This window comes from Galeopterus variegatus, unplaced genomic scaffold, assembly GCF_000696425.1.
Source record: "Galeopterus variegatus unplaced genomic scaffold, G_variegatus-3.0.2 Scaffold6884, whole genome shotgun sequence".
NCBI classification, from domain to species: Eukaryota; Metazoa; Chordata; class Mammalia; order Dermoptera; family Cynocephalidae; genus Galeopterus; species Galeopterus variegatus.
This window is the reverse complement of record NW_007732995.1, coordinates 64,255-89,689: the sequence shown is the minus strand read 5'-3', so window position 1 is coordinate 89,689 and position 25,435 is coordinate 64,255. Positions and strand designations below refer to the sequence as shown.

Genomic DNA, 25,435 nt, shown 5'->3' with positions numbered 1-25,435 from the left:
CGCTTCCCAAGCGGCGCACTATCCAGTGCGCCACCGGGCCGGCCCCATAACTTAACATTATTTCAATTAATCCTCAACTACCTTATGAGGTGTATTTGTAATTATATTCACATTTTACAGATGAGGAAAGTGAAGCATAGAAATGTTAAGTGACATGGTCCTACTCATAAGTGGCAATGGCAAGATTTGAACCTGTACAGACTTCAGGATAGATTCTGGGCTTTTTATGACAATGCTATATGACTTATATTGGGACTCTCTATTATTTTCCTATATCACATCAGCATGACGTTAGCTTCTGAGTCTTTAACTACTGTACTCTATTTCTCTTCCCCCAAAGTAATATATTTTATGTGGTTGTTATATCAAGTTTGCTGTCATAAGTGGTAGTACAGAATTGAAATTCCATTCATAACAGCCAGTTTCTCACAAAGCATCCCTTCCATGCCACTATTCTTGGAAGAATACTGAACTATGTGTACCAATTTTTTGACCCATTAAATTATTTATGTTACCATTTTTCAGTGGATGATCCAGCAGCCACACAAAGCAGCAACATTTTTTGGATGCATTGGAATAGATAAATTTGGTGAAATCTTGAAGAGAAAAGCCGCTGAAGCCCATGTGGATGCTCATTACTATGAGCAGAATGAGCAACCAACAGGAACTTGTGCTGCATGCATCACTGGTGACAACAGGTCAGTGTAATTCCAAGGCATTGTACTAACTGGCTCTATAAACACTGGTAACATCTGATTTCCAATCTGAATTTGGAAGTTAGATTTCATGTTTATAATGTTCAGTAAACCTTTCTTCCTTATATCATTTTTCCGTTACTGTTTTTAAATTTACTTTTGTTGAACTAGCTATTGAACTCATAAGGGAGAATGGAATGAAGGTTGAGACTAGTCCAGTCTCTGCTTTTTATAATTAGAATCAGAAAAGGAAAATACTTTGCTCTATGTCTTATAGTTAGTTTGTTGCCCAACTTGGATTAGAAAGAATTCTCCTCACCATATCCTGAGATTGGAACTTAGAATAGGGCTGGCCAATTAGCTCATTTGGTTAGAGCACCGCCCTGTAACACTGAGGTCAAGGGTCAGATCCTTGTACCAAAAAACAAAAAAAGGAATGTTAAATATGTGGGTGTGTGTATTTAACATATATAAAATACTACGTTATATCCTGTCTCATATAAATTAGGTCATCTAAAGCATTTCTGGCAAATAATCATTCATCCATGTTGAACAACGTCCAGGGGCTGGCTGATTAGCTCAGTCGGTTACAGCACAGCCTTGTAACACCGAGGTCAAGGGTTTGGATCCCGTCACCAGCCAGCCAACGTATTAAACAACTTCAAACATGGGTAATACACCACTCAAGGAACAACCAAATATGTTTCTTTACAACGTTACTTATTAGAAAATTCTTCTTTAGATGAACTTGAAATATATCTCTCAGGACCTTCCATGCATTGGTTATAATTGTTCTTTTGTAGCTACATGGAGGCATTCCTTCAGTATATTCAGCATGGGCTTTTTTCCTCCTTTGCAAAGGAAAAACAAAATAACTTTCCTAACTTCTTTTGTTAGAATCATCAAAGATTATCTCTTTGAAAATAGTGATTCACTAGAAATTTTGCATTTCTTACAAATTGGAAATATTTACTCTGTCCTCCTCATTCCCTGTCTCTTTTCCCTTCTTTCCCTCCTTTCAGATTTCTCTTTTTATCCTCCCTTTTTTATTTCCTTCCTTCTCTCTCCTGCTCCCTTGCTCCATTCTCCTTTTTCACCTCCTTTATTTTTGCTACTGCTTGACCTCCAGCAGATGTATATTAAGGACCTGACACATTCTGGATACTGCAGATCAGTATGGACAGTAGTCATTAAGTGACTAAAATATAACTTTCAAAATAATTAGAGTACCAAAGCCATTTTCAGGCCTTTCCTTTAACTTTGTTTTTTTGTGTATAAGGGAAACATTATGATTTTAAGATTTCAATAAATAAAACCATCCATTAATCAAAATTTGAAATAAACTTGTTCAGACATTTACCGTTTTTAGTTTTCCTATAACCAACCTTAATCTGCAGGTGCAAAGTTTTCCAATAGCGATAAATGAGTCAAGTTTTGCCTCTAACACCACTCAGGCTAGAGTAAAATTGCTAAATTGTTTTGTTATGCTAAATGCTATTTTAAAGAACAGTTATGATAATATTAGGTCTCCCAGATGTCAGAAACTTAATTTATATATTAATATTATGGCTATGATGATGAGTATTGTTTAGATGATATGGGAAGTCAGAAACTGGGGAGAAACACTCACTATCTAACTCATTTTCCAAATTCTGAAACCTTAATAGAGTTGAACAAATTGTTTTACATAGGGTTGGTAACTCTCGCTACCAGTACCCAAAACTCAGAAACCAAAGAGTTTGAATAATGCAGTATTCTTCTTTCTTTTTTGATGGCTGGCTGGTAAGGGGAACTGAACCCATGACCTTGGTGTTATAAAGTTGCACTCTAACCAGCTGAGCTAACTAGCCAGCTAAGTAATCTTGATTCAGGTTCTCACTCTTCAAACTCAGAATCAAATACACTCAGATAGTAAGAATACTTGTATTTTTCTTTTGAAGAAACTGAGTAATTTCCTATCAAAAATTAGTTTTTTTTATCAAAATAGTGTTTAGTAGCTGGTATCAGAAGTGTTTGCTTTTGGGCCGGCCTGGTGGCGCACTGCTACAGTGCGCCACTTGGGAGCGCGGCGGTGCTCCCGCCGAGGGTTCGGATCCCACATACAGACCGGTTCCCGCTCTCTGGCTGAGCGAAGTGCGGGCGCGACACCGAGGGTTGCGATCCCATTGCTGGACAAAAAAAAAAAAAGTGTTTGCTTTTAATTAGTAGCCATCTTTGTCTTAATTTCCCTGGAGTCATGATTACTAAAATATTTTTATAAATTAGGACTAACTTTTTCCTAAGTTTATAAGATATTTTGTATAATATTGATGTATATTACTCTATTTTTTCATTTAATTAAACATGAAGCGATGTATCCTTCAATAGTAAATTGGCATATGAATAAGTGGAAATATGTTTTTGGAGAAATAAATTTATTTATTTATTTATTTATTTATTTATTTAAATTATTATTATATTTTTTTTTGGTGGCTGGCTAGTACAAGGATCTGAGCCCATGACCTTGGTTTTATCACACTGCACTCTAACCAACTGAGCTAACAAGCCAGCCCTTCAACTTATTGTTATTATTAAAACAGAGGAACCAAACATATTATCAAAGTCTCAAATGATGAGGTGATTTTTCTTTTTGGTAAGCCATAACCATTACCATTTAATTAGAAAAAGAAAAATTGGCAAATAATTTTGTAAATTCTGTGTCAAAATGGAGAATTAAACTATTTTTATTAATTTACATGTAATGTAAATAATTATTTTATTTCTTAAGTTTAATTGTTGGGCTATAATTAAACAATTTAGGTGGCACTTTTGTAGCAAGATTTTAAATGCGGTATTCTGCTTAGGTTTTCCAGCTGTAAAACTGGACCATCTCAGGGAGTTTTCAACTATAGGAAGTAATTCTAATTGATTCAACTCCTTAAAATGTAATGGTTTGCAAATTAATTTCTCATAGTAAATATGGTCCACATTTGCATGTGTGTTTTATGAAATTAATCCCATATTTGACTTTTAAAACATTAGAGTAAGTGCTGGCCCATAGGCTCAGTTGGTTAGAGCACAGCCATGTAACACCAAGGTCATGGGTTCAAATCCCCCTACTGGCCAGCTGCCAAAAATAAGTAAGTAAAGCATTCGATTAAATATCAATTATTTTATGTTATTACTTATTTTTAGGGAGATATTTTTCCCCTGTAAAAACTGAAGTTTTTAGTTGCATAGATTTCTTTTTTGCATAATGACTTGGTAGGTTTATTTCTTAACTGCATTTTGAACTATTAAAATGTAAAAAATAGATATTATTTTAGTATCAAAAGAAAACTTAAATACCAGTTTCTCAAAATACCAGGGGGTGTTTAGAACAAGGATTAACATCTCTGTTTATATCAAAGGCAACAAAGAAGTCTCGGAAAGTTCTCAAAACAAAATTAATGTTATTTACATTTATTTAAAAAATGAATGTCAGTTTTGAAGCACTAAGAATTAAAATGTTATAAATTTAAAAATTTGCAAAAAATATTGGTAATTAACTGTATACAAGTGCATGACAAGTTTGGCTATGTATAAGTAAAACCTACTTGCTTTTTTTTTTTTTTTTGGTTGTTTTAGGTCCCTTGTAGCTAATCTTGCTGCTGCCAATTGTTATAAAAAGGAAAAACATCTTGATCTGGAGAAAAACTGGATATTGGTAGAAAAAGCAAGAGTTTGTTATATAGCAGTAAGTATTTACCTAATTCAAATTTTTGGTACATATTAACATGATAGACTATAGTTGTTGGATGATATACATTTTAAAATATTTGTCTTTTGCTTATCCTGCAAATTATTTACACATCTCAAAGCATGTATTAGATTCAGTATTATAAATACAGAACAGAAATATGATCTTTCTATGGGTAACATAATTTGTATTATTTACCTTCAAGTCTACCTCTTTTTGGAGACGTTATACATAGATGCTTCTCAATCAAGCACAGAATTCTGTATTAAATTAGTTTCTTAAGATCTTTTGAAGTAATTTTACAAACTCACATTTTATATTTTTAGACAGCCTGCTGTGAATGACTCATGCATTGTGTGGAAAAATATTAGCAGTGTAAATATTCACTGAAAAAATTAATTGCTATTTATTCCATAGTAATTACCATGACACCTTTTAATTTAATATATCAGAAACATTGATCGTGACAAATCTCTTACATATGGAAATAAAGTTAGCATGTAAATTGAATTATTAACTCTTCTGACAAAAATAATTTGTTAAGAATTCATTTCTAAAATAAGACTGTACTAATACTCCTCCTGAATTAATCACCTCATGATTACCTTGTTTTTATTTAATATGAGTTCAGCGTGGCTGCTCACAAGTAAGTATATACCTATGAAAAATTAAAAGCACCTCATATGCATATAATATATGGTTTTGGTATAACAGCTGCTGCCATTCCACTACCTGAGCTGTGTGAAACAGCTGGTAAAACCTGTAAAAAATTGATTATCTAATAGGAACATGTTTATTGAAAATATAATTATTTCTTTCAGTCTCGTGTTTATGTCTCCTGCAGCATGTTTCTGTGCATTGCTGTAGGCTTTACAGCATTGTTATTGATTCCTCTGCATAGCAAATCCTGCCCCTTTATAACTGTCAAATAAGTGCTTACATTGTGAAGATTATGTAACAGAAAGTCATGCTATCTCCTATCTCTTCTCCCAGTATGTGAGAAAAACATTTGGAGAATTGAAGATTTTTATTCCTCTTTATTATTTCTATTTTATTTTATTTCTCGGAATGGTTTCATTTTTCATTAAAGTCTTGATAGTGTGTTCTGATAGTGTGATTTTTTTTTTTTTTTGTCCTTTTTGAGACCGGCCGCACCACGCTCAGCCAGTGAGCGCACCGGTCATCCCTATATAGGATCCGAACCCGCAGTGGGAGCGCTGCCGCGCTCCCAGTGCCGCACTCTCCCGAGTGCGCCACGGGCTCGGCCCTAGTGTGATTCTTTGAGGGGAATTTATGTACTATTTCAAACCGTCTTACATTCGACAGTCTGATTTTCAAAGAGCACATGGTTTAAAGTTTGGCACAATTTATGTATATTATTTACTTTGACTATGAAATATGACAATATATTGTGATGAAAAGTATTTTCAACGATAATTACAGTTCTGTGTATTTCGATATATAGTAGTTGAATCCTGAATTATCAGCCAACTTGCAAGCAACTCATAGTTTAATGATTATACAGTATAACACATCTAGCCAACTTCAGTGAATGGAATTTTTATGGAAATATAGGCTCAACTTGCAAAACAACTCATAGTTTTAGCAATTATGTACTAAAACACATCTAGCCAAATTTTGGGCGAATGGAATTTTTATAATAGTATTAACTATTTATACAAAAATACCATTTCATATAAGGGATAGAGAGATTAGTTTTGGTCCATTCAGTGAGGAAAATTGGATTATTTTTGAAGTTTGTGTGATATATTCATCTGGAAGAAATATCCAATGGATTCCACTTTATATCTCTGATAGTAACTGTTAGCACTTAGCTTTTATTTCAGCAGTTTCATAAAAAGAATGCTCTTTCACATGGCCAGGTAAATCTACGCTCTGCTCAGAGCTTACCTTATTTCAAAATAGTTCTGAAAATAGTAGATTCATATTGGATACCTAGGATACTATATATTCTTTGTGGACATTCAGCAAATATTTATGTAGTTGGCAACTAAGAGTATAATTCTTATTTATCAGAATCTCTTAACTGTCTTCTGAAATGTATTGTTATTTCTACAAAGACTTTCTACAGTTCTTTTAAAACCTTAATTCCCTTTGAGTTCAGAGCATTCCAAAATGAGATGTAGTCTAGTCTAGTCTTGTCTTAGCACATGCTCAAATCACTAATCAGGTGGGCTCCCCCATACTTTCAGGTTCTATAGGATGAGCAGTCTCCTTACATTATCATCATAAACTAATTAGTTTTAACAAGTTGAAATTCTGGGAGCTGTTTAATTCTAAAAGTTCTTGATCTAAGGAAACAATTCAGTTTATCTATTCAAAAATTTCTATAATTAAGATGTGTCTGCATGACATAAAATAAACTAGATCTACATATTCATCTCTACTTCTCACTATTCTATAAACTAGTAATGGTCATGAGCATTAAGAAAATTCATTTTAATTTATTTTATTTTTTGACGGCTTGCCAGTATAGGGATCTGAACCCTTGACCTTAGTGTTACAAGGCTGCACTCTAACCAACTGAGCAAACTGGCCAGCCCAAGAAAATTGAAAACTCTGATCATTTTTTCCACCATATAATGCAGTGAATGACTTCATATCAGAAGCTTTCCTGATAAGAAGATGAAACTGAATATGGACAAACCTGCATTCTCTGTTGATTTAAATAAAGTTTTGGGTTTTTTTAACCTTTCATAGCAAGTGTTGCACTTATACCATGTAAACTCAGTTTTTCTATGTTTAAAACAAATTCTCAAATTCCTTATTTACAAGTGATTGATTAGGGACTACTGGTTATGGTGACTAGTTAATTGTGTTTTTGAAAACATAAATCTCAGGGTGCTCTTTGCCTTAGAATCAAACTGGTATGTATCTGTTTCTTCTCACTCAAAAATTATATTTTCTAAATTAGATGTTTAGGAAAGGCTTATTAAAAAGATTAGTAAATTAGAGCTATTAATTTTTCTAAACTACATATTTCCTTTTTAAGCAGTATTAATCTGCTGTGAAAAATTAGAAAATTAGCACTCTGTTTCATTCTGCCTTTTGAATTTTGTTAATTGTATTTTTACTTTATTTTTACATTTTCAGTGTTTAAACATTTTCATTTTGTTCTATAACCATAATTCTTATAGTATTCTATATTTAAATGAAGTAAATGCTTACCACCAATTACTTTACATAGTTTTCCCATTTCCTCATTGTTTATTTTGTTTATTTCTCTATTGACTGTACTTTATCATCATACCTTTTTTTTTTTTTTAGCAGGAAGGACTGAGTGCCTCCCTTCTTGAGCTTTTATTTACCTCCTGTTGCTTTTACATAAATGGCAACTTGTTTGGTGTAATATTTTGCAAAACAAAATACTTTGTAGACATTGCTTCATGACTTCTAGCACTTTTTCTGGGAAATCTAAGCCCAGATTAATTTTTATTTCTATTCTTTATTATTTCCTTTTTTTCCCTACTTACTTTGGATTTCATTTGTTCTACTTCTTTTCTTCCTCCTTCCTCCTTCCCACCAGCCTACCACATTCCTTTGGTTTGTTTCTTAAAGTGAGAGAATAATTCATTAATTTGTGACTTTTTTTCTGCTATAGATGCTTACTGCTATAAATTTCTAAGTACTGATTTGGCTGCATCCCAACCAGTTTTGAGAAGTTGTGTATTTATTTTCATTCATTTGAAATACTTTGTAATTTCTCTCTTTATTTCTGCTCTAACTTATGATTTATTTAAATGTCTGTTGTTTAATTTCTAGATGTGGGGATTTTCCAGAGATCTTCCTCTGACTATAATTGTGGATTTGTGTATTTCTTCCTGAAATTCTATCAGTTTTTGCTTTATGTATTTTGAAACTTTGTTATTAGGTGTATAAGTGTAGGATTGATTATTTGACCTACTTACCATTATGGTATATTTATCCCTGATAATATACTTTGCTCTGAAATCTACTGTGTCTGGTATTAATATAGCCAATCCAGCTTTCTTTTGATTATTGATATCATGACTTATCTTTTTTCTCTCTTTCATTTCTAACATATTTGTGTCTTTATTTTTAAAGTGCTTTTCTTGTAGGCAAATAGTTAAGTATTATTTTCTGTCCAGTCTGACAATATCTACCTTTTAATTGGAACGTTTATACCATCCCTATTTAATGTGATTATCTATATGGTTAGGTTTGAACTCATCATCCTTGGTTTTTGTTTTTGATGGCTGTCCTGTCCAGGGATCTGAACCCTTGGTATTACAACACTGTGCTTTAATCAGCTGAGCTACTGGCCAGCCCCATTGGTATTTGTTTTCTATTTGTCCCATCTTTTCTTCACCCTCTTTTTTCTCTTTCCTGACCTCTTTAGGGTTAATCCAGTATTTTTATCTCCATTATTGGCTTGGTCTCTCTCTTTTTTTGTTATTTTAGTAGTTGCATTAGGGTTTAGAGAGCCTATCTTTCACTCATTGCAGTTTGCCTTCAAATACAATATTATCCTTACATTTAGCCCTTCCTAGCCTTTAAGCTATCATTGTCACTTTTTAATTTTTAAAGGTTTTTAATTGTGTTTATTTTTTTAAATGGCTTTCTTGGTGTATAATTTACATAATAAACAACACACATTTTGCTTGTATATATATGCTATAAAAACCATAATACATTGGGGGCCGGCCCGGTGGCGCACTGGATAGTGCGCCGCTTGGGAAGCGCGGCGGCGCTCCCGTCTGAGGGTTCGGATCCCACATACAGACCGGTTCCCGCTCACTGGCTGAGCGAGGCGCGGGAGCAACACCGAGGGTTGCGATCCCGTTGCCGGTCCCCGGTCCGGTACGGGGGCAACACTGAGGGTTGCGATCTGTTGCCGGACACGGAAAAAGACAAAAAAGACCAAAAAAAAAAAAAAAACAATAATACATTGTTATTATTTTTGTTTAAATTGTCAAACACCTTTTAAAGAGATTTAAATGATAAGAAAAAAGCATATATTTACTCATGTAATTCCCATTTCCAGTGTTCTTCGTTCCTTCTGGTTAGAATCAAATTTCCATCTGGTATCATTTTCCTTCTGCCTAAAGGGCATTCATTAACATTTCTTGTATTTGGATCTGTTGGTGATGAATTCTTTCAGCTTTCATATGTTTGAAAATGTCTTTATTTCACCTTCATATTTTGAAGATATTTTTGCCAAATAAATAGTTCTAGACTGACAGCTTTTTTCTCGTAGTACATGGAAAATGTTGCCCCACTGTCTTACTGCATTATTCTTGCTGAGAAATCTGACATCCTTAATTTTGTTTCTGTTTTAACAACCCCCCCACCTGTAACCTTTGCTGCTTTTAAAATTTCCTGTTTATTACTGGTTTTGATTGATTTGATTATGATGTGCTTTAATATATCCTTCTTCATGTTTCTTGTGTTTGGGATTTAATTAACTTCTTAGAACTGTGGGTTTATAGTTTTTATTATGTTTGGGATATTTTCAGTGATTATTTCTTTGAATTTGTTTTCTGACCCCTTTAGACCACTTAAAGCTGTCTCATAGCTCACTTATGCCCTTTTTTTTCTTTCTTTTAGTTTTTCTCTCTGTGTTTCATTTTGGATACTTTCTTTTGCTGTGCCTTCTAGTTCATTAATATTTTCTTCTGTGATATCTGAACTGTTGTTAATCCCATCCCATGTATTTTTCATTTCAGTGTTGTTGTTTTCCTGTCTAGAAAATTGAGTTGGGTCTTTTCTCTCTTCCTTGTCTCTACTTAACTTTTGGAACACATAAAATATAGTTAAAATAACTTTTAATGACCTCCTGTGTTAGTTTTCACGTATGTGTAGATTCTGGGGCCCCATGGTTGTATTTTCTGCCTCTTGTATGCCTAGTAATTATTGGCTGTCCAGTACTGTGGATTTTACCTTTATGGGTATAGGATATTTTTGTGTTACTATAAATCTTCTTGAGATTAATTCTGGGTGCAGTTATGTTACATGGAATAAGTAAGATGCTTTTGAGTGTTGCTCTTATTATTTGTTAGGTGAGTCTAGAGTAGTGCTTAGTCCATGGCCGTGGTTCTTAATTGGGAATGATTTTGCCCCTTAGGGACATTTGGCAAAATCTGAAGACGTTTTTTTTTTTTCCTTTTTGTCTTTTTTCGTGACCGGTAACGGGATCACAACCCTCGGTGTCATGCCCGTACCGCGACCGGCAACGGGATCGCAACCCTCGGTGTTGCGCCCACACCGCACTCAACCAGTGAGCAGACCGGTCTCTATATGGGATCCGAACCCTCGGCGGGAGCGCCACCGCGCTCCCAAGCGCTGCACTCTACCGAGTGCGCCACCAGGCCGGCCCAATCTGAAGATATTTTTAATTGTGATAACTGGACGTTTGCTAATGGTAGATATAGGGCAGAAAATGCTACTAAGCATCATAAAATGCATGGGACAACACCCTACACCAACAAATTTTCTGTTTCAAAATACGAAGATACTTCAAAAAGTTCATGGAGAGATTTGTATTATCTTATTCTGTTTGTCCACAAACTTTTTGAAGTACCCTAATACTTGTAAAGCCAATGTTAAGAAACCATGGGCTGAAAGCTAAATATTCCCTATGACGTTTACTAATTATTTCTTCTGCACTGTCTAATCTGACACTAATCCCATTTATTTTATTATTATTATTTTTTTATCTCTGACATTGTAGTTTTCATCTCTGGACGTTTGATTTGGACCTTTTTTACTCCTGCCATGTCTCTACTTCATTTTTTTTCAATGTTAAGAAACCATGGGCTGAAAGCTAAATATTCCCTATGACGTTTACTAATTATTTCTTCTGCACTGTCTAATCTGACACTAATCCTATTTATTTTATTATTATTTTTTTTTTATCTCTGACATTGTAGTTTTCATCTCTGGACGTTTGATTTGGACCTTTTTTACTCCTGCCATGTCTCTACTTCATTTTTTTTCCCCCCCGTCTGGCCAATACAGGGGTCCTACGTGTCTCTACTTAACATGCTCATGTTGTCCTTTGCCATTTTTAACTTATGGAATATAATTATAACAATGTTTTGATGTCCTTGTCTACTAATTCTACCACGTTTTTTTCTTGTTATTACCTTGGCATGGGTTGTTTCCTCATACACATATGCTGAGGTCTCAAAGGGAAACCCCTGCAGATCTCCAGAGTTCTCGCTTTGCATGTCTTTCTTCTTCAAGCATCACTGTCCTCTTAAGTATTCTCTTACCTTGGCAGAATTCCCTGAATGGAGACTACTTGACTCTGTTTAGGTTCTCTCTTCCTACACTGCAACCTAGAAACTGTCTTCAGAGAGTAAGTTTGAGTAATTACAGGATTTACCTTATTTTGTACATTCTTTTTTGTCCATAGTCATTGTTGTTTAAGGCAGGAGTGTAAATCTGTTCCCTGTTACTTTGTATTGGTTGGAAGTGGAAATCCCTGGGTTGATTTTGGTTTTTCCTTTTTTTCTGAGTGATTTGCTTTTTCTACAAGATTGAGAAACTAATTTTTTCTTTGAATTTGAACCTGTTAATAACAACTATGATTTATCTCTGTGTCTATTCTATACTAAATTTTCCTGGAACATGGTATTCATTTTAAACTGCAGATTTAATTCTCAGTTAACATAATTAATTTTTTCTTTCCTTGTCCCAAAATTTTATTTCTCCTTTCCTTGACCTGTTGGAGTGTCAGAAAATGACCAAAACCATTACTGACAAGTGTGTAACCGGAGAATACTTGAGTAAAAGCGAAACCAAAAGTCCTGGTGAGAAATTATTCTGAAATGCATCTTGGGGTTGATTCTACCTCAGAAACTCCTCAAAATATTATTCTAGATTGTATAAAATTCTCTAGCCACCACTTTACCACTTAAAAATAATATTGGAACTTCTCAGTTAAGATGCAGTTGTTCATCTATATGTAATTACTAATGTAGTAATAATTTTTTGTAATATTTTCAGTCAACCTATATAGTGTTTTGACTACATTGTGAATGCATTAGGATTTTTTTTTTTTTTTTTTTTTTTTTTTCGTGACCGGCAATGGATCGCAACCCTCAGTGTCGCGCCCGTACCAGACCGGGACCAGCAACGAGATTGCAACCCTCGGTGTTGCGCCCGCCCCTCGCTCAGCCAGTGAGCGGCCGGTCTGTATGTGGGATCCAAACCCTCGGCGGGAGCGTCGCCACGCTCCCAAGCGGCGCACTGTAGCAGTGCGCCACCGGGCCGGCCCCTGCATTAGGATTTTGTGTAGAAAATTTCTAATACAGTTTTTTGATGGGAAAAATATTTCACGTTTTAAATGGGATACTTCAAAAAGTTCATGGAAAGATTCATATTATTATTTGGTTTTTGTTTGTTTGTTTGTTTGTTTGTTTGTTTTGGTCACTGGCCAGTACTGAGATCAAACCCTAGACCTTGGTGTTAGCTGTCAGCACCACACTCTAACCAACTGAGCTAACTGGACAGCCCCATGTTAGCTTTTTATTATGTCTTCCCACAAACTTTTTGAAGTACTCTCATACACTAAAGAAATCAGTGTATTTCTTTAGTTTAAGCTTATTATAGGGAGAATTATCAGCTTCAGAGATTAAAAAGATATTTAAGAAATCGGTTTAATAAAAGCTTTCACTATCTTGCGACTTAGTTTGCAAAATGAAGTCAGCCAGATGTGTAACATTTTTCACTGATTGAACATTAAGCACTATACTCATAAATGAAAGAATAATAAATCATATCTTGTCAATAATTCTGTGAGAATAATAATTGTGTGAGAATATAAGACTTATACTTTGAATTTTCCTTTGGAACCCATGCCTGTTTCCTTCTTTTTGCAATTATTTTCTGGTTTTTGTGGCTTATTACAGGGCTTCTTTTCCCCTGTTTGCATTTATTTTATAACTTCATGGTGACCGCTTTTATCCATTTTCAGTCTAGAATTTTGCCATTTGGAGGAATATGGTTTTTATGAGGGTAAGGTTTTTAAGTGTAACTAATGTTTGCTATTGGAATAAGGAGAGTATGATTACAAGCCAATAGAGGAAACATGGTTTGGAGAAGTGTAAAATCTTGGAAGAAGGAATATAATTCATACTGGGAAAAAATAGAAATATTTGTATATGAAGGACAAGTAGTAATCATTAACAAATGTTTAATACTCATATCTCCTGCCTTATTTGGCCTAGTTGGGTTTTCTACTAAAAATTTATACCTTTGCCATGAGTAATAATTTAACTTAGTAGAACTTTTATTTAGGCTCAGTTACAATTAAATATCTTTGTCAGTAATCTGAAAGTAATAACTAAAGTCCTTAAAATGAGGCAATGTGATAAATTATAAGAAACCTAGTCTAAGAAAGCATATCTCATATTTGAAATTTTATATATTAGTAATGTGGTCTGTAAACATTGAATAACAAATTAGAATGAATATATGATGAAGTATATAACTGCTATTTTTTAGGATTTGGTTATCTTTTGGCATATTTACTAAAAGATATGGTTACACTAAAATGTGATTAGGAATTTTGATATAACATTTTTGATTATGCTCAAAATTTAGAATGTGTCATCTGGTAATATTTGCTCTGTCATTAAAAAGATGAGAAATGTTCTAGTGAAAGTGAATGGATTTGTCTTGTAATGGTAATCTAATAGAAATTGAGGTAATATTTTAAAAAAAAGAAAAATATTACTTTAACATATCTGTTTGAAATTTACACCCCTAGCCAAAAGAATCTGGACAGTTGAAAATAGAAAGGTTTTACTAATTTGTGGCAATTACTTAAAACTCATTGCCTTAAACTTTATTAGACCGTAGAAAAAGCCTTTGTAATATCATCCTTTGAAAGCTGTATTATAATAAATACACTTTGGCAGAACAAGTGAACTAATGGGTCTTTTTTCAATTTACTTAAACTATTCTGTGAATGACGATTAAATAATAAGTCACAGTTCTTTACAAAACATTTAATGGAGCTCAAAGCACTTTTTGAAATTTACTAATTAATCTTTATAATATTCTTCTGCGATTATTAGTAAAAGAGGCGGGATGGTTGAACTACCTCGGGCCTTTCATTTTATCATTGTTCCAAATGTAGTTTTTGAACTCTTACGTATTAGAACGCCTGCTATATTGGTCAAATCAGTGATCACCATATAACTTTATTCCTGCATTTTACTTCAAGTTTTTTAACCATCCTATTTTGGACTGTTTCTTTGACTTCATTAGAGATTAACTGTGAATTGTTAAAACCTTTTATTTGAAAATGTCCTTGCAGGTTACCTTAATTATTATTACATTTCTAAATTCAAAGGGTGAAATGAGAAGAAATATGTGGGGTTATTTGTTCTATCTGGAGTTTTTCATGTTGGTATATAATTCCTGACACTTAAGACATATGAATTTTTGCGAGGCAGAGGTTTAGAATTTTATGTGCCAGTTTTGGCATCACTTTGGGGCAAGGAAGGCCCCAAACTATGTGATAAAGACATCTTTGTTTAACTTGGATATAACAGTGTTTTTTAAGCATTAACATTAGAGTTCAGTTTTTAGTTTTTTACAAAATTTTGTGTATGTTATTGATAGTGAGTTACACAAATATTCATTGTTGGTACTTCTTCATATATAGTGTTAAATAAAAATTACAGGAGGCCATTGTTTTGGACTAAGTTCCTGCACTAGATCCCAAAAGACCAGACTAAAAATCAAAATGAAGTCACCCCTGCTAAGTTCCATGTTACTTTGGCTGTGGTCTGACCTTCTGAGAAGTCAGAAGAAAGACAACCAGTTTCCCAAACAGGCCATTTTAAATTCAATAGGTATGATACTGAATCCTTACACAAAAGAGATAGCCTGAAGGAACCTGATTTTACTTTTTATTGTTCTGTCTTCCTTTCCCCACCTTACAAGGAAACTAACTTTGAAGTAATCAGTCTGCTTTTTGTTCTTTATTTCTGTTTTCTTTTGCCTTTTTCTGTCTATATAACCAACCTCCTCTGCTTGGTTTATTGGGACACTTATTCTAGTTTATGGAATAACGTGTGTCGCCCGATTCTAGAATCTCAGTAAAGCCAATTAAGATATTTAAACTTGTTGTAATTTTGTTCTTTAACAATCAGGATAATTTTTGATTCTTGCTAGAAAAATTTTCAAATGACAGTTTGATTATAGAAATCCTATTTGTATTCATTTCCAAATTCTCTAAAATTGTTTTTTTTTCAGCAGGTTAAATTCTGACGGTATCATTTTTTAGAGTAATGCTTTATGATTTTTATAGATAAAGATTTTCTCCAAATTGGGCAATTTGCTCCTATATTCTTGTAATTTTTCTTAAGTCTTATTTTTGGCAGCTATCAAAAGTAAAACTCTCTACCTAGAGTGAGGGGAAATCTTTGGGAATATTAAAGTAATGCCATTTTTCATTAAACAAAATAATCTTTTTATTTACTTAGAAATAAAATAGTGTTAGTTGTAGAACCTTAGAGCCCTAACGATAGATTGGAAGATTTTGTGTTGTGGACTTGTGGCATTATAATGAAGTCTTGGAATTTTATGTGAGATTGGAAACCACACTATGTGCTAATTGCCTCAGAATGGTAAGAAAATAAGCATATGTATAGAACTTAGTTGTTAAGACAGTAGGCCATGATACAGAGCCCCAAATAAATTAACAGATCGTCTACTGAGATGTTTTTACTTCTGTTTACCTTATTCGTGTATTTCAGACCAATCAGCAATTCCTTGAGAAAATGAAATGTTTACTGAATCTCTTTAATAAACATGATTAAGAGAGGGGAAATTTATAAACATTATGATGGCAGTGCACATTTTTATGTGCTAGTTTTTATATCTTTGAAATTGTATATAAACTGGACATAAACAATCAAGTATCTGTAGAAGTGTATCTGTATTCCAATGTAGTTACTGAACCTATTATAGAATCTTTATAGTTTAATATGATTTAACCCATATGTTCTGTTGTCTCTATTCTGCCAGATGAATAAAATTGAATTGAATCTTTTTTTAACAGCTTTACTGAGGTATTTATGTACCATTGAGTTCACCCATTTAAAGTAAACAATTCAGTGGTCATCATTGTATTTACAGAGTTCTGCAACCATCACTGTAATCTAGTTTTAGAATATTCATATCACCACAGAAGGAAACATTGCACTCATTAGCAATAATTCTCCATGACCCCTGGGTTTGATCTTATATTCACATCTCTCCTAATAGTTTCAATGATATACAGGTATTATGGTTATAAATGATACAATTGTTTCTAATAAGACAAATAATGAAATTATGTCTTTGTTGACATATGTAATGGAAGTCATAATAAGTCTATTTTGATCTCTTGTTCTTATTTCTCTTGCAGGTGTTCTAAAGAGGGTCTTTTAAGCTTTGTTGTCATTTGTTTCTTCTTTATGTAAGCTTTGTTGTCATTTATTTCTTCTTTATGTAATGTTACCATATTTTGGAGTCAGTCCTTCTTTGGAATATCAATTATTTTTTCTGATTTGGGTGGATGACATGTGGTAGATGAAGTTTTTTTTCTTAATTTATGTTTGGTAAAGTGGGATGAGAAAATGAGAAAACAGCCTTCTTCCTTTTCAGTACTTACCCAGGAAGGCAAGTTCTTGATATAAGTTCATATTTACTGTTATCCATTTTTAGAACAATATGGATTTCTCATCTGTATAATAGGACTCTTTTGATTCTAACCTCCTGAGCCTATCGTGTGGTTTTTTTCTCTTCTGCTGGAAATAACTTCTAATAATAATATGAATAGAACATATTCATATTATCTTTTTCACTAATGTTGTCCTGATATCAGCAAATCCTAAATGTTGAAGATGTTTAGAAGATAAATTCTTTCTTTTCCAAATTGCATTCCTCTTGTCCTCTGTACAAATTTCTAGTACACATTTGTGATAGCACCTGAATACTTTTCTCTGTTACTCTGTCCAATCTTCTCCTATAACACCCAACCCCAAACATCTCATTTCTGCCCAGTCTTCCAACCCTGTTCAGTTCTGCTATCCTGACTACTCATTTTGTGTATTCATCTTTCAAAGTATTTATTTCTGTCTTCATTCTATAAAGAATTTAAGACCACCTTGTATTATATTATACAAGAGTGCTTCAAAAGTTCATGGAAAGATTCATATTCTCTTTTAATTCTATTTTTCCATGAACTTTTTGAAGTACTCTCATACTATTTTTAAATTTAAGGGACATGACAGAAACAGTAACAATCAAACAAAATATCAAATGCAGAATAACCCACCAAAATTTTTTCCAGAAAGATGCACATGTAATAAAGTAAACCAGCACTTTTAAGGGACATGACAGAAACAGTAACAATCAAACAAAATATCAAATGCAGAATAACCCACCCAAATTTTTTCCAGAAAGATGCACATGTAATAAAGTAAACCAGCACTGTATATTCCATTCTTTATCCCTCAAAAATAATTTTTTTCACATATATGTAGTTTCTTGTAAGTTTAACACTTATTTAATTTGAAAGCTATAATAAACTAAATTGAATCTTTAAAATATTATTTTATTTATGAATGTCAACTAACATTTCTCAGGTAGAGTGATATGTTTTGTATAGTGGTTTTTAATCTTTTCTGCATTTTGAACTCTATTTCTAAAACTTTTCTGATTGTGAATATATATTTGCTTTCTTATATCAACCAAGAATTGTTTTTTTGTAAAATTATATTAAGATGGGGAATCAGACTCAATGGTGAAGTTACATGGCTTAGTGCCAGTAGAGCAGAATCCTTTAAAACCATTCCAATATCTTTAACTCATTGGCTGTCTTTTAAGAATATCTGTGTATTTTAACTACGTGTGAATATAACCAAAGACTTTTTAATGCTTAGTGCTCCTTTATAGATGTTCCCTAATTTCATTTTTATTTCAGTCTGTCAGGGTGATGATTGTGATGTTTTAAGGTAGACTGTAACATTTTCGCCTCCTCAAATGAGCTGAATTGGGACGGTACTTTGTAGTAAGTTTCCTATACAGTATGTAGACATCGATAAGAATCAGAATGTCCACTGGCTTATTAGTTTCACAGATGCTTCCATAATACTTAGTGTTCTCTTGGGTATATTAAATTATCATATCCTGACAGCAATCCTGAAACATGCCAGTCTTATAAAGCCATATTTCTGAGAACTAGTGCAACGCATAAGCGAACCATATCTGACATGCCATGTTAATTTCTGTAACTGTCATTATGGGGGGTGGTAGTGTTTCTAAGGCATGGAAAATCTCAATAAGTATACCCAGTAAAAAAAAACAGAAACAAAAAAACCTACCTTATTACTTGTTTTCTAATCAGGAAGCCTGATTTCCTTTAATCACTTGAATCATTTCAAAAATAATGATAAGCATCTTTTTTCCCTTAGTATGGATTATTACTTATTTAAGTATACAGTACATCACAACACAATATTTTGAATTATTCTTTTTTTTTATTGTCTCGTGTTCATGTTGTGAATGAAATCTCATTGTGTCATCTCATAGCATATTTATATATATAAGTGATTTTTGCCTTAAGTAGAAAAGAAACGACTGACAGATGCGTAGGTTAATTTGCTTTTTAAAATTGCAGCAAACTGTTCTGTGATTCTTTTGTGTGTTTGGGGCTATTTTGTAGAGAAAGAATTTGTCAAGTGACATTTTAGCAATATTGGCCTTTTGTACCCTTTCCTAAATAAACTTAAACAGAAACTTGTACACCCAAGAATAAAATATTTCTTTGTAAATTCTCACCTGCAAATTATTGATAATGGAAGGAACACCTTTTTAATCTTTCTGGTCCCCTTTCTCCCAACACAGCTTTTAGATTGTAGATAAACTTCCCAGCTTAGTAATTAACTGAGCTCAGTCATTGCACCCTGTATCATGTGATTTTTTTTTTTTTTTCCAGTGGAATACATTATTAGAGCACTTACACAGCCAGTCTAGCTGCAGCGGCCCAGGCGGCAACAGCAGTGCCATTTTTCACAAAGAAAATGTTGAACTGGAGCCAAATGTTTGGTGGCAGTCTGTTGCTAGGAAATCAAGGTCCTGAGGCGATTAATGACAAAGCAAGCAATAACAAGAAGGCAGAATTACAGATTTAAAAGAGAAAAAAGTGGTTGGTGTTATAATTACCCAAAGAAATCCGCACTCATTAAATTGGCTGTTTTTATGATTGACTTTAATTGGAGGTTAGCTCAGATATTTAGCTCCTTTCCCACCCCTTTAAACACACACAGGCACATAATCTGTAGAACTGCAGACTTGTTTTTCTAAGCATTGAGAGGAGCTTGCCCTGTAATTTGATCCCCACTGACAGATGCATTTTCTATGCTGCCATTTTGAATTAACCTATTGTAGAACAATTTTCTTCAGCCCTGTTGAATAAAACATCCATTCTGATTACCTCCGATGGATTTGATAGAGTAAAAGAATGTACTTCTCACTGAAGTAGATGTTTGCATGGACTCTACTGATTTTGAATTCTGTCAATAGGCACAATCATTTGTAATAAATTTGCAAAGAAATTTGTGGGCAAAAGGTAATGAGAGTTACCCTTTTATAGTTTAATGTTTGGGCACTTGTATCAAAATAATAATATTCTTACAAGACAGTGTTATTTTTCCAGCAAGATTTTCATACAAGTTTAGAAAAAAATTGAATCTTCATTTACAGTACTGATATTTTTAAGAATAGAATCTTGTATTTACACACTCTAAAATGACCATTCTTTCTTGCTACCAACAATATCTTAATTACAGTGTTCTATATGACTCAAAGTACTGTATTGCAAAAATATTTTTATGTTTAAAATATGTAACTAAGATGATTTTAAGATTGGCCTGTTTCAACCTTTGAGGTATTTTTCAAACATTTTTTCTATTTGAATTTTCTAGGGTTTGATAAAGCGTATTACTAGAATATCATCTATCGGTCTATCAGGTACAGTTCCAGAGGAAGCACCACTAGTTGTTTACCTTTCAGAAGCTTTAATTTAAAGTTATGTAATGCCACTGCTCTCCAGATTTCTAATCAAACCCAGGAACAAAAGAGCTGAGCACCTTCTATCTGACAATACACACCCTGCTAATCAGATGCCAGTGCCAAGCTGTCTGCTTTGTTAAATACTTAGCTTCCTAGAGGCAGGAAGACAGCTGCTGTAAGTATGATGAAATTTGGTAGTTCAATCTATTTTCACAGCCCTTGGGCTACCAAGATACTGTTAATTTAGACCACCCCAATTGGTATACTTTAGGGAGTTTTTTAAAGAGTTTGTAATTAAAATGATAAAACATCATTATTACATTGAAGACCTTCTATAAGTTTTACATTTGGCAGATACCTACTGAGATAACCCCAGCGTGTAATTTATAATGATGTAATGGCTGTAATTGCATTTTGGGAAAAAAGGAGAACTATAGGAGGCAAGTGCTTCCATTAAAAGGGTTTTGAAATCTGCTTCTATTTCATTTAAATCCCAAAATTGCTTACCTATATTGACTGTAACAGCTATAAACTTGAAGATGCTATCTGAATATATATATTTTTTTAAGTTATCAAGCCAGATCCTACCACCGGGGGGGAGGAAGCTAAAATCTTAAAGTCCTTAACTGATGACGATACTGTCAGCAAGTAGATTGTATAGCTTAGACCTATATAGTTAACCACTTCCCCCAGATGAAGCTGCCTGTTCGGACATGATTTTCAAGTTGTATGAGAAACTGTAGACTTAACACCTATTAAATGTAAATAAAATGCAAACATCCTTACTCTGGTGATTTTGGGGGGAGTACAAATAAGCGACCTGAAGATGTTCATTATTTTTCTCTTACTTGTCGATCTGCTTAAGGAGCTGTTCTTCTGAAATTGAATGCTTTAGGTCTATGAAACTGGGCAGCTATCATAGCACATCTATTAAGACTTAATAATCATATAATTGATATAGCAAATTGAATAGCCTCTAAGGTACTTCTGTAGTATTTTGTCTCTACAATGTAGTTTTGTTTTTAATATTTCTCTAGTAAACAATTAAGAATTCAGTCCCAGACATTTTTGTGAGCAAAGCTTGTAGGTTCCTTCCTTGGAAAATATTTTATAAATGCACAAAATAGATGTTTAGGAATAGGACCCAACTCAGTTGACCATGAACAATGTCGAAGCTGGTCTCATAATTTTGCATATTGTGAAATAACATACTGGAAAAGCTAATTAAGGAATTTAGATATTTGTTCTCTAGTCTAGAACTCTAAATTTTGATAGATTATAAGCCCTCAATGCTAATAACTTTTAAGCAGCAACTCTCCCTATAGTTTACCTTTTAAGCAGTAACTCTCCTTACAATTTTATTCTGTGAAGAATCATGATATATTTAGTTTTTACACTCTGATTTTTTAATCTCTTCAGATATTAAAAGTACAAATGATGGGGAAAGGAAGTGGTTGACTGTACAGGAGATATAAAAGGCAATTTTTAGAGTGATGGTACTATTTTGTATGTTACTAAAGTGGTGGATACATAATTCCATGCATTTGTTAAAGCCCATGAAATTGTACATCACAAGGAGTTGGGTTTTTTTGTTTTTTGTTTTTTTTGACCGGTAAGGGGATCGTAACCCTTGGCTTGGTGCAGTCTGCACCACACTCAGCCAGTGAACGCACCATCCATCACCATATAGGATCCGAACCCACGGCCTCAGTGCTACCAACGCCACACTCTCCCGAGTGAACCACGGGGCCAGCCCAACAAGGAGTTAATTTTAATGTATGCAAATTTTTAAATGTTGGATATCCTAGGATGGAGTGCAGACTGTGACAAATGAATCTAATTGTATTACAAATGTGTGACATAACCTCATTGAATGAGGAGAGGGGGTGGGGAGGCTGACCTAAGTAACTTGGAAAAATGGTGTTTTGACTGGAAAATGTAAAGCGAAAGACAAAAGAACACTGTAGAAATACTGTATTCTAGCTGGTAAATTTGTTTCTCATAGGGGTATGGGTTAACCATGCTGAACCCACTTTGCATATATTCTGGGGTTGAACAAATAAATAAATGGATGATGGATGTAAGCAACGGGGGAGAGCTGGAATGAATCCTGCAGTACTAGGTTACAGTTGGAGATATAAGTATGAACTCATGTTTAGCTTAATATATATAAATGGATGGATGCAGAAATAATTACAGATACCTGTGTATATGTGTATCAGTATACATATATAGATTTCCTACCTCTATCCACTGAGAAGGCTTAGAAGCAATGATACCCCAGTAGCAACAAGCACATCCAACACACAGATTCAGGTTTGTAAATCTCATTCTCCAATAAAATGATCCAGGGCTTCTTGAAGAAATGACTGATTCACAGCTGGAACAGGGAAAATACTCATTTAACATGAGCCTGGAGTATCTTATAATGTCAGAAGGCAAGGGCATTCTTAAAAAAAAAAGGAAGATGGAGCATGCCAAAAGGGACACAGAAGCCGACATGAAAGAGCTCCCAATGGCCAAAGCTGGAATAATTTGAGTAACAAAATAAAGCTTGCGATTTGGACTAAGGCCAAATTATAAAATAAATATACACAAGTCCATAGTGATATAAATCAAATAAATAAATAAATGGGGAGAATGAGATAAATCTTCCTTACAGAAGAATTCCCAATAACATTAAGATAGTTCCCTCTACAGAAGGGGTATGGGCTAGATTTAGTGATTCACATCTGAAGAACTGAATTTGAAAGAGGGGGAAAATACTAACTTTATTATTTCTAGTAGAGAAACCTGACAAGCAACTATTTTAACCAAGTGATCAAGGTTAACATCACCAATGAGAGGTCATGATGATGTGAGGAGAAGGAAACTTCACCTCTTTGATATTCTTCCCCAGACCCATAGCTTCAATCTAATCATGAGGAAAACAGACAAATCCAAACTGATGGACGTTATGCAAAATACCTTAAGAATACTCCTCAGAATTGTTAAGGTCATGAAAAAACAAGGAAAGACTTGTCACTGACAGGAGGAAACCATGGAGACATGACAACTAAATGCAATGTGGTTTCTTAGATTGAATCCAGAATAGAAAAAAGACATTAATGTTACAACTGGTGAAATCTAAATGGTCTTGACTTTAGTACCAATGTTGGTTTCTTAGTTTGGACAAATGTACCATGGTAATGTAAGATGTTAACAGTAGGGCAAACTGGATGAGGGGTATATGGGAACTCTGTATATTATATTCATAATTTTTCTGTATATTTAAAATTATTCCCAGATAAAAACTTTACTAAAAAAAAAAAAAAGAACATTTGTATACCTACCACCCAACTAAAGAAATAAAATATTACAAGAATATTTGAATCTCTATGTGCACTTCAGCATCCGCTGCCTCTCTTTACCCCAAAGGTAACCATTATCCTGAATTTTATGATTATTACTCCCATGATTTTCTTTACAGGTTAACTGCATATGTATCCTTAATCATTCCATGACATCCGTTAGCCTCTTATATAGTTTCCCTTTCTTTGTCCTCTTTGCTATGTTTTGGGTAATTTCTTCAAATCTATCTTCTGATGTTGCAAATTGTGTCTTTAGCAGTCTCTAATGTTATGTCTTATCTGTTCCTTGAGTTTTAATATCCGTTACCTTCATTTTCATTTCTTTCTCTCACATCAGTTTCTTGCTTCATCATTTTGATAAGCACTCACTTCTTTCTCATATTTGCAATCCTCTTTTATTTCTTTAAATATATTAAAGTTACTTATTTTCTATATTAAAACATTTTTTAGCCTAATGTTTAAAACGTTTGTAGCTCTGATTTTGCTGTCTGTTGTTTCTGCTCGCTCTTATTCAAGCTGCCTTATTTTCCTGTGTGTTAGCTCTTACTCATTATTTGTGGTAATTTCTGAGGCTGAGATGAAGATGTGTTTCTGATTTTGCTGTCTGTTGTTTCTGCTCGCTCTTATTCAAGCTGCCTTATTTTCCTGTGTGTTGGCTCTTACTCATTATTTGTGGTAATTTCTGAGGCTGAGATGAAGATGTGTTTCTAATGAGAGTATTTGCATTTGAATCTGCTAAATGCCTGGGGATACTGTCAACCTGGGAGCACATTCAGATAAATTTTGGGCTTAAAACTTTGTGGCCTACATAGGTAACGTGAGTTCCAGATCCATAAACTTTCATGAGGTGGGCCTGTGGTTAAATTTTCAGGGAAGATATTTTTACTTCCACCCAGCATCAAGTTTTGAAACAGGCTAATTTCCTTTCGCATTCCTTCTGTGGGGTAGGCATAATTCTATTTCACTCTTACACTAAGCATGTACCTCTTTAGGGTCCCAATTTTATATAGGGAGTCTAATTAGATTCCATATCTGCATTATACCCTAGGATTTATCTTTAATCCTTGGGCTCAGTAGCGTGCTGGTAAATATTTAGAAATTGGCTCTCTGGGGGCAAAAAAAGTCCTGATTTGTCATATTTTCCAGTTTCACACTATGGCTGATTTCAAGTTACCATTGTGAAGTCACTGAATGTGAAGTTGGGAAAAGATATATACAGTTAGCTTTCTCAAGCCGGCTCTAGCACACCACTGCCAGTTCTGTATGTGGCAGTGAAAACTGAACGTCAATTCACAGGCTTCATATATCCCACAGAATAAAAGACATTTGAGTATTTGTTTATCTCCCTGGATTTCCATTTTTACTTTGTTTTGGCCTTCCGAGTATTCTGTGTCAATACAGCAATATATTTTTTAAAAGATTCTTTTGTTTTCTTTTTATTTTAACCCAGCATTTGTTGTTTTCAGCAAAAGGGCTACAAGCGTATATCTGTCAGCTTTACCGCCAGAAGTGGAAGTCCTTTTTCTCGTTTGCAAATATAATTTATTGTTTTTATTTTTTGAGAAACATAGAAAGGTACAGAGAATATTAAAAATCACCCGTAATCCCATCAC

At 33.8% G+C, this 25,435-nt stretch overlaps 1 protein-coding gene across 1 annotated transcript in view; it reads left to right on the top strand.

The window, feature by feature from the left end:
* Positions 1-20,486, top strand: part of LOC103606845 (adenosine kinase-like) — a 38,724-nt gene extending 18,238 nt beyond the window's left edge. Inside the window, exons 3-5 of the mRNA XM_008591382.1 lie at positions 526-698; positions 4,302-4,410; positions 20,385-20,486. Coding sequence (XP_008589604.1) covers positions 526-698; positions 4,302-4,410; positions 20,385-20,486 — 384 coding nt within the window. The remainder of the gene's footprint in view (positions 1-525; positions 699-4,301; positions 4,411-20,384) is intronic.
* The last annotated feature ends 4,949 nt before the right edge of the window (positions 20,487-25,435 follow it).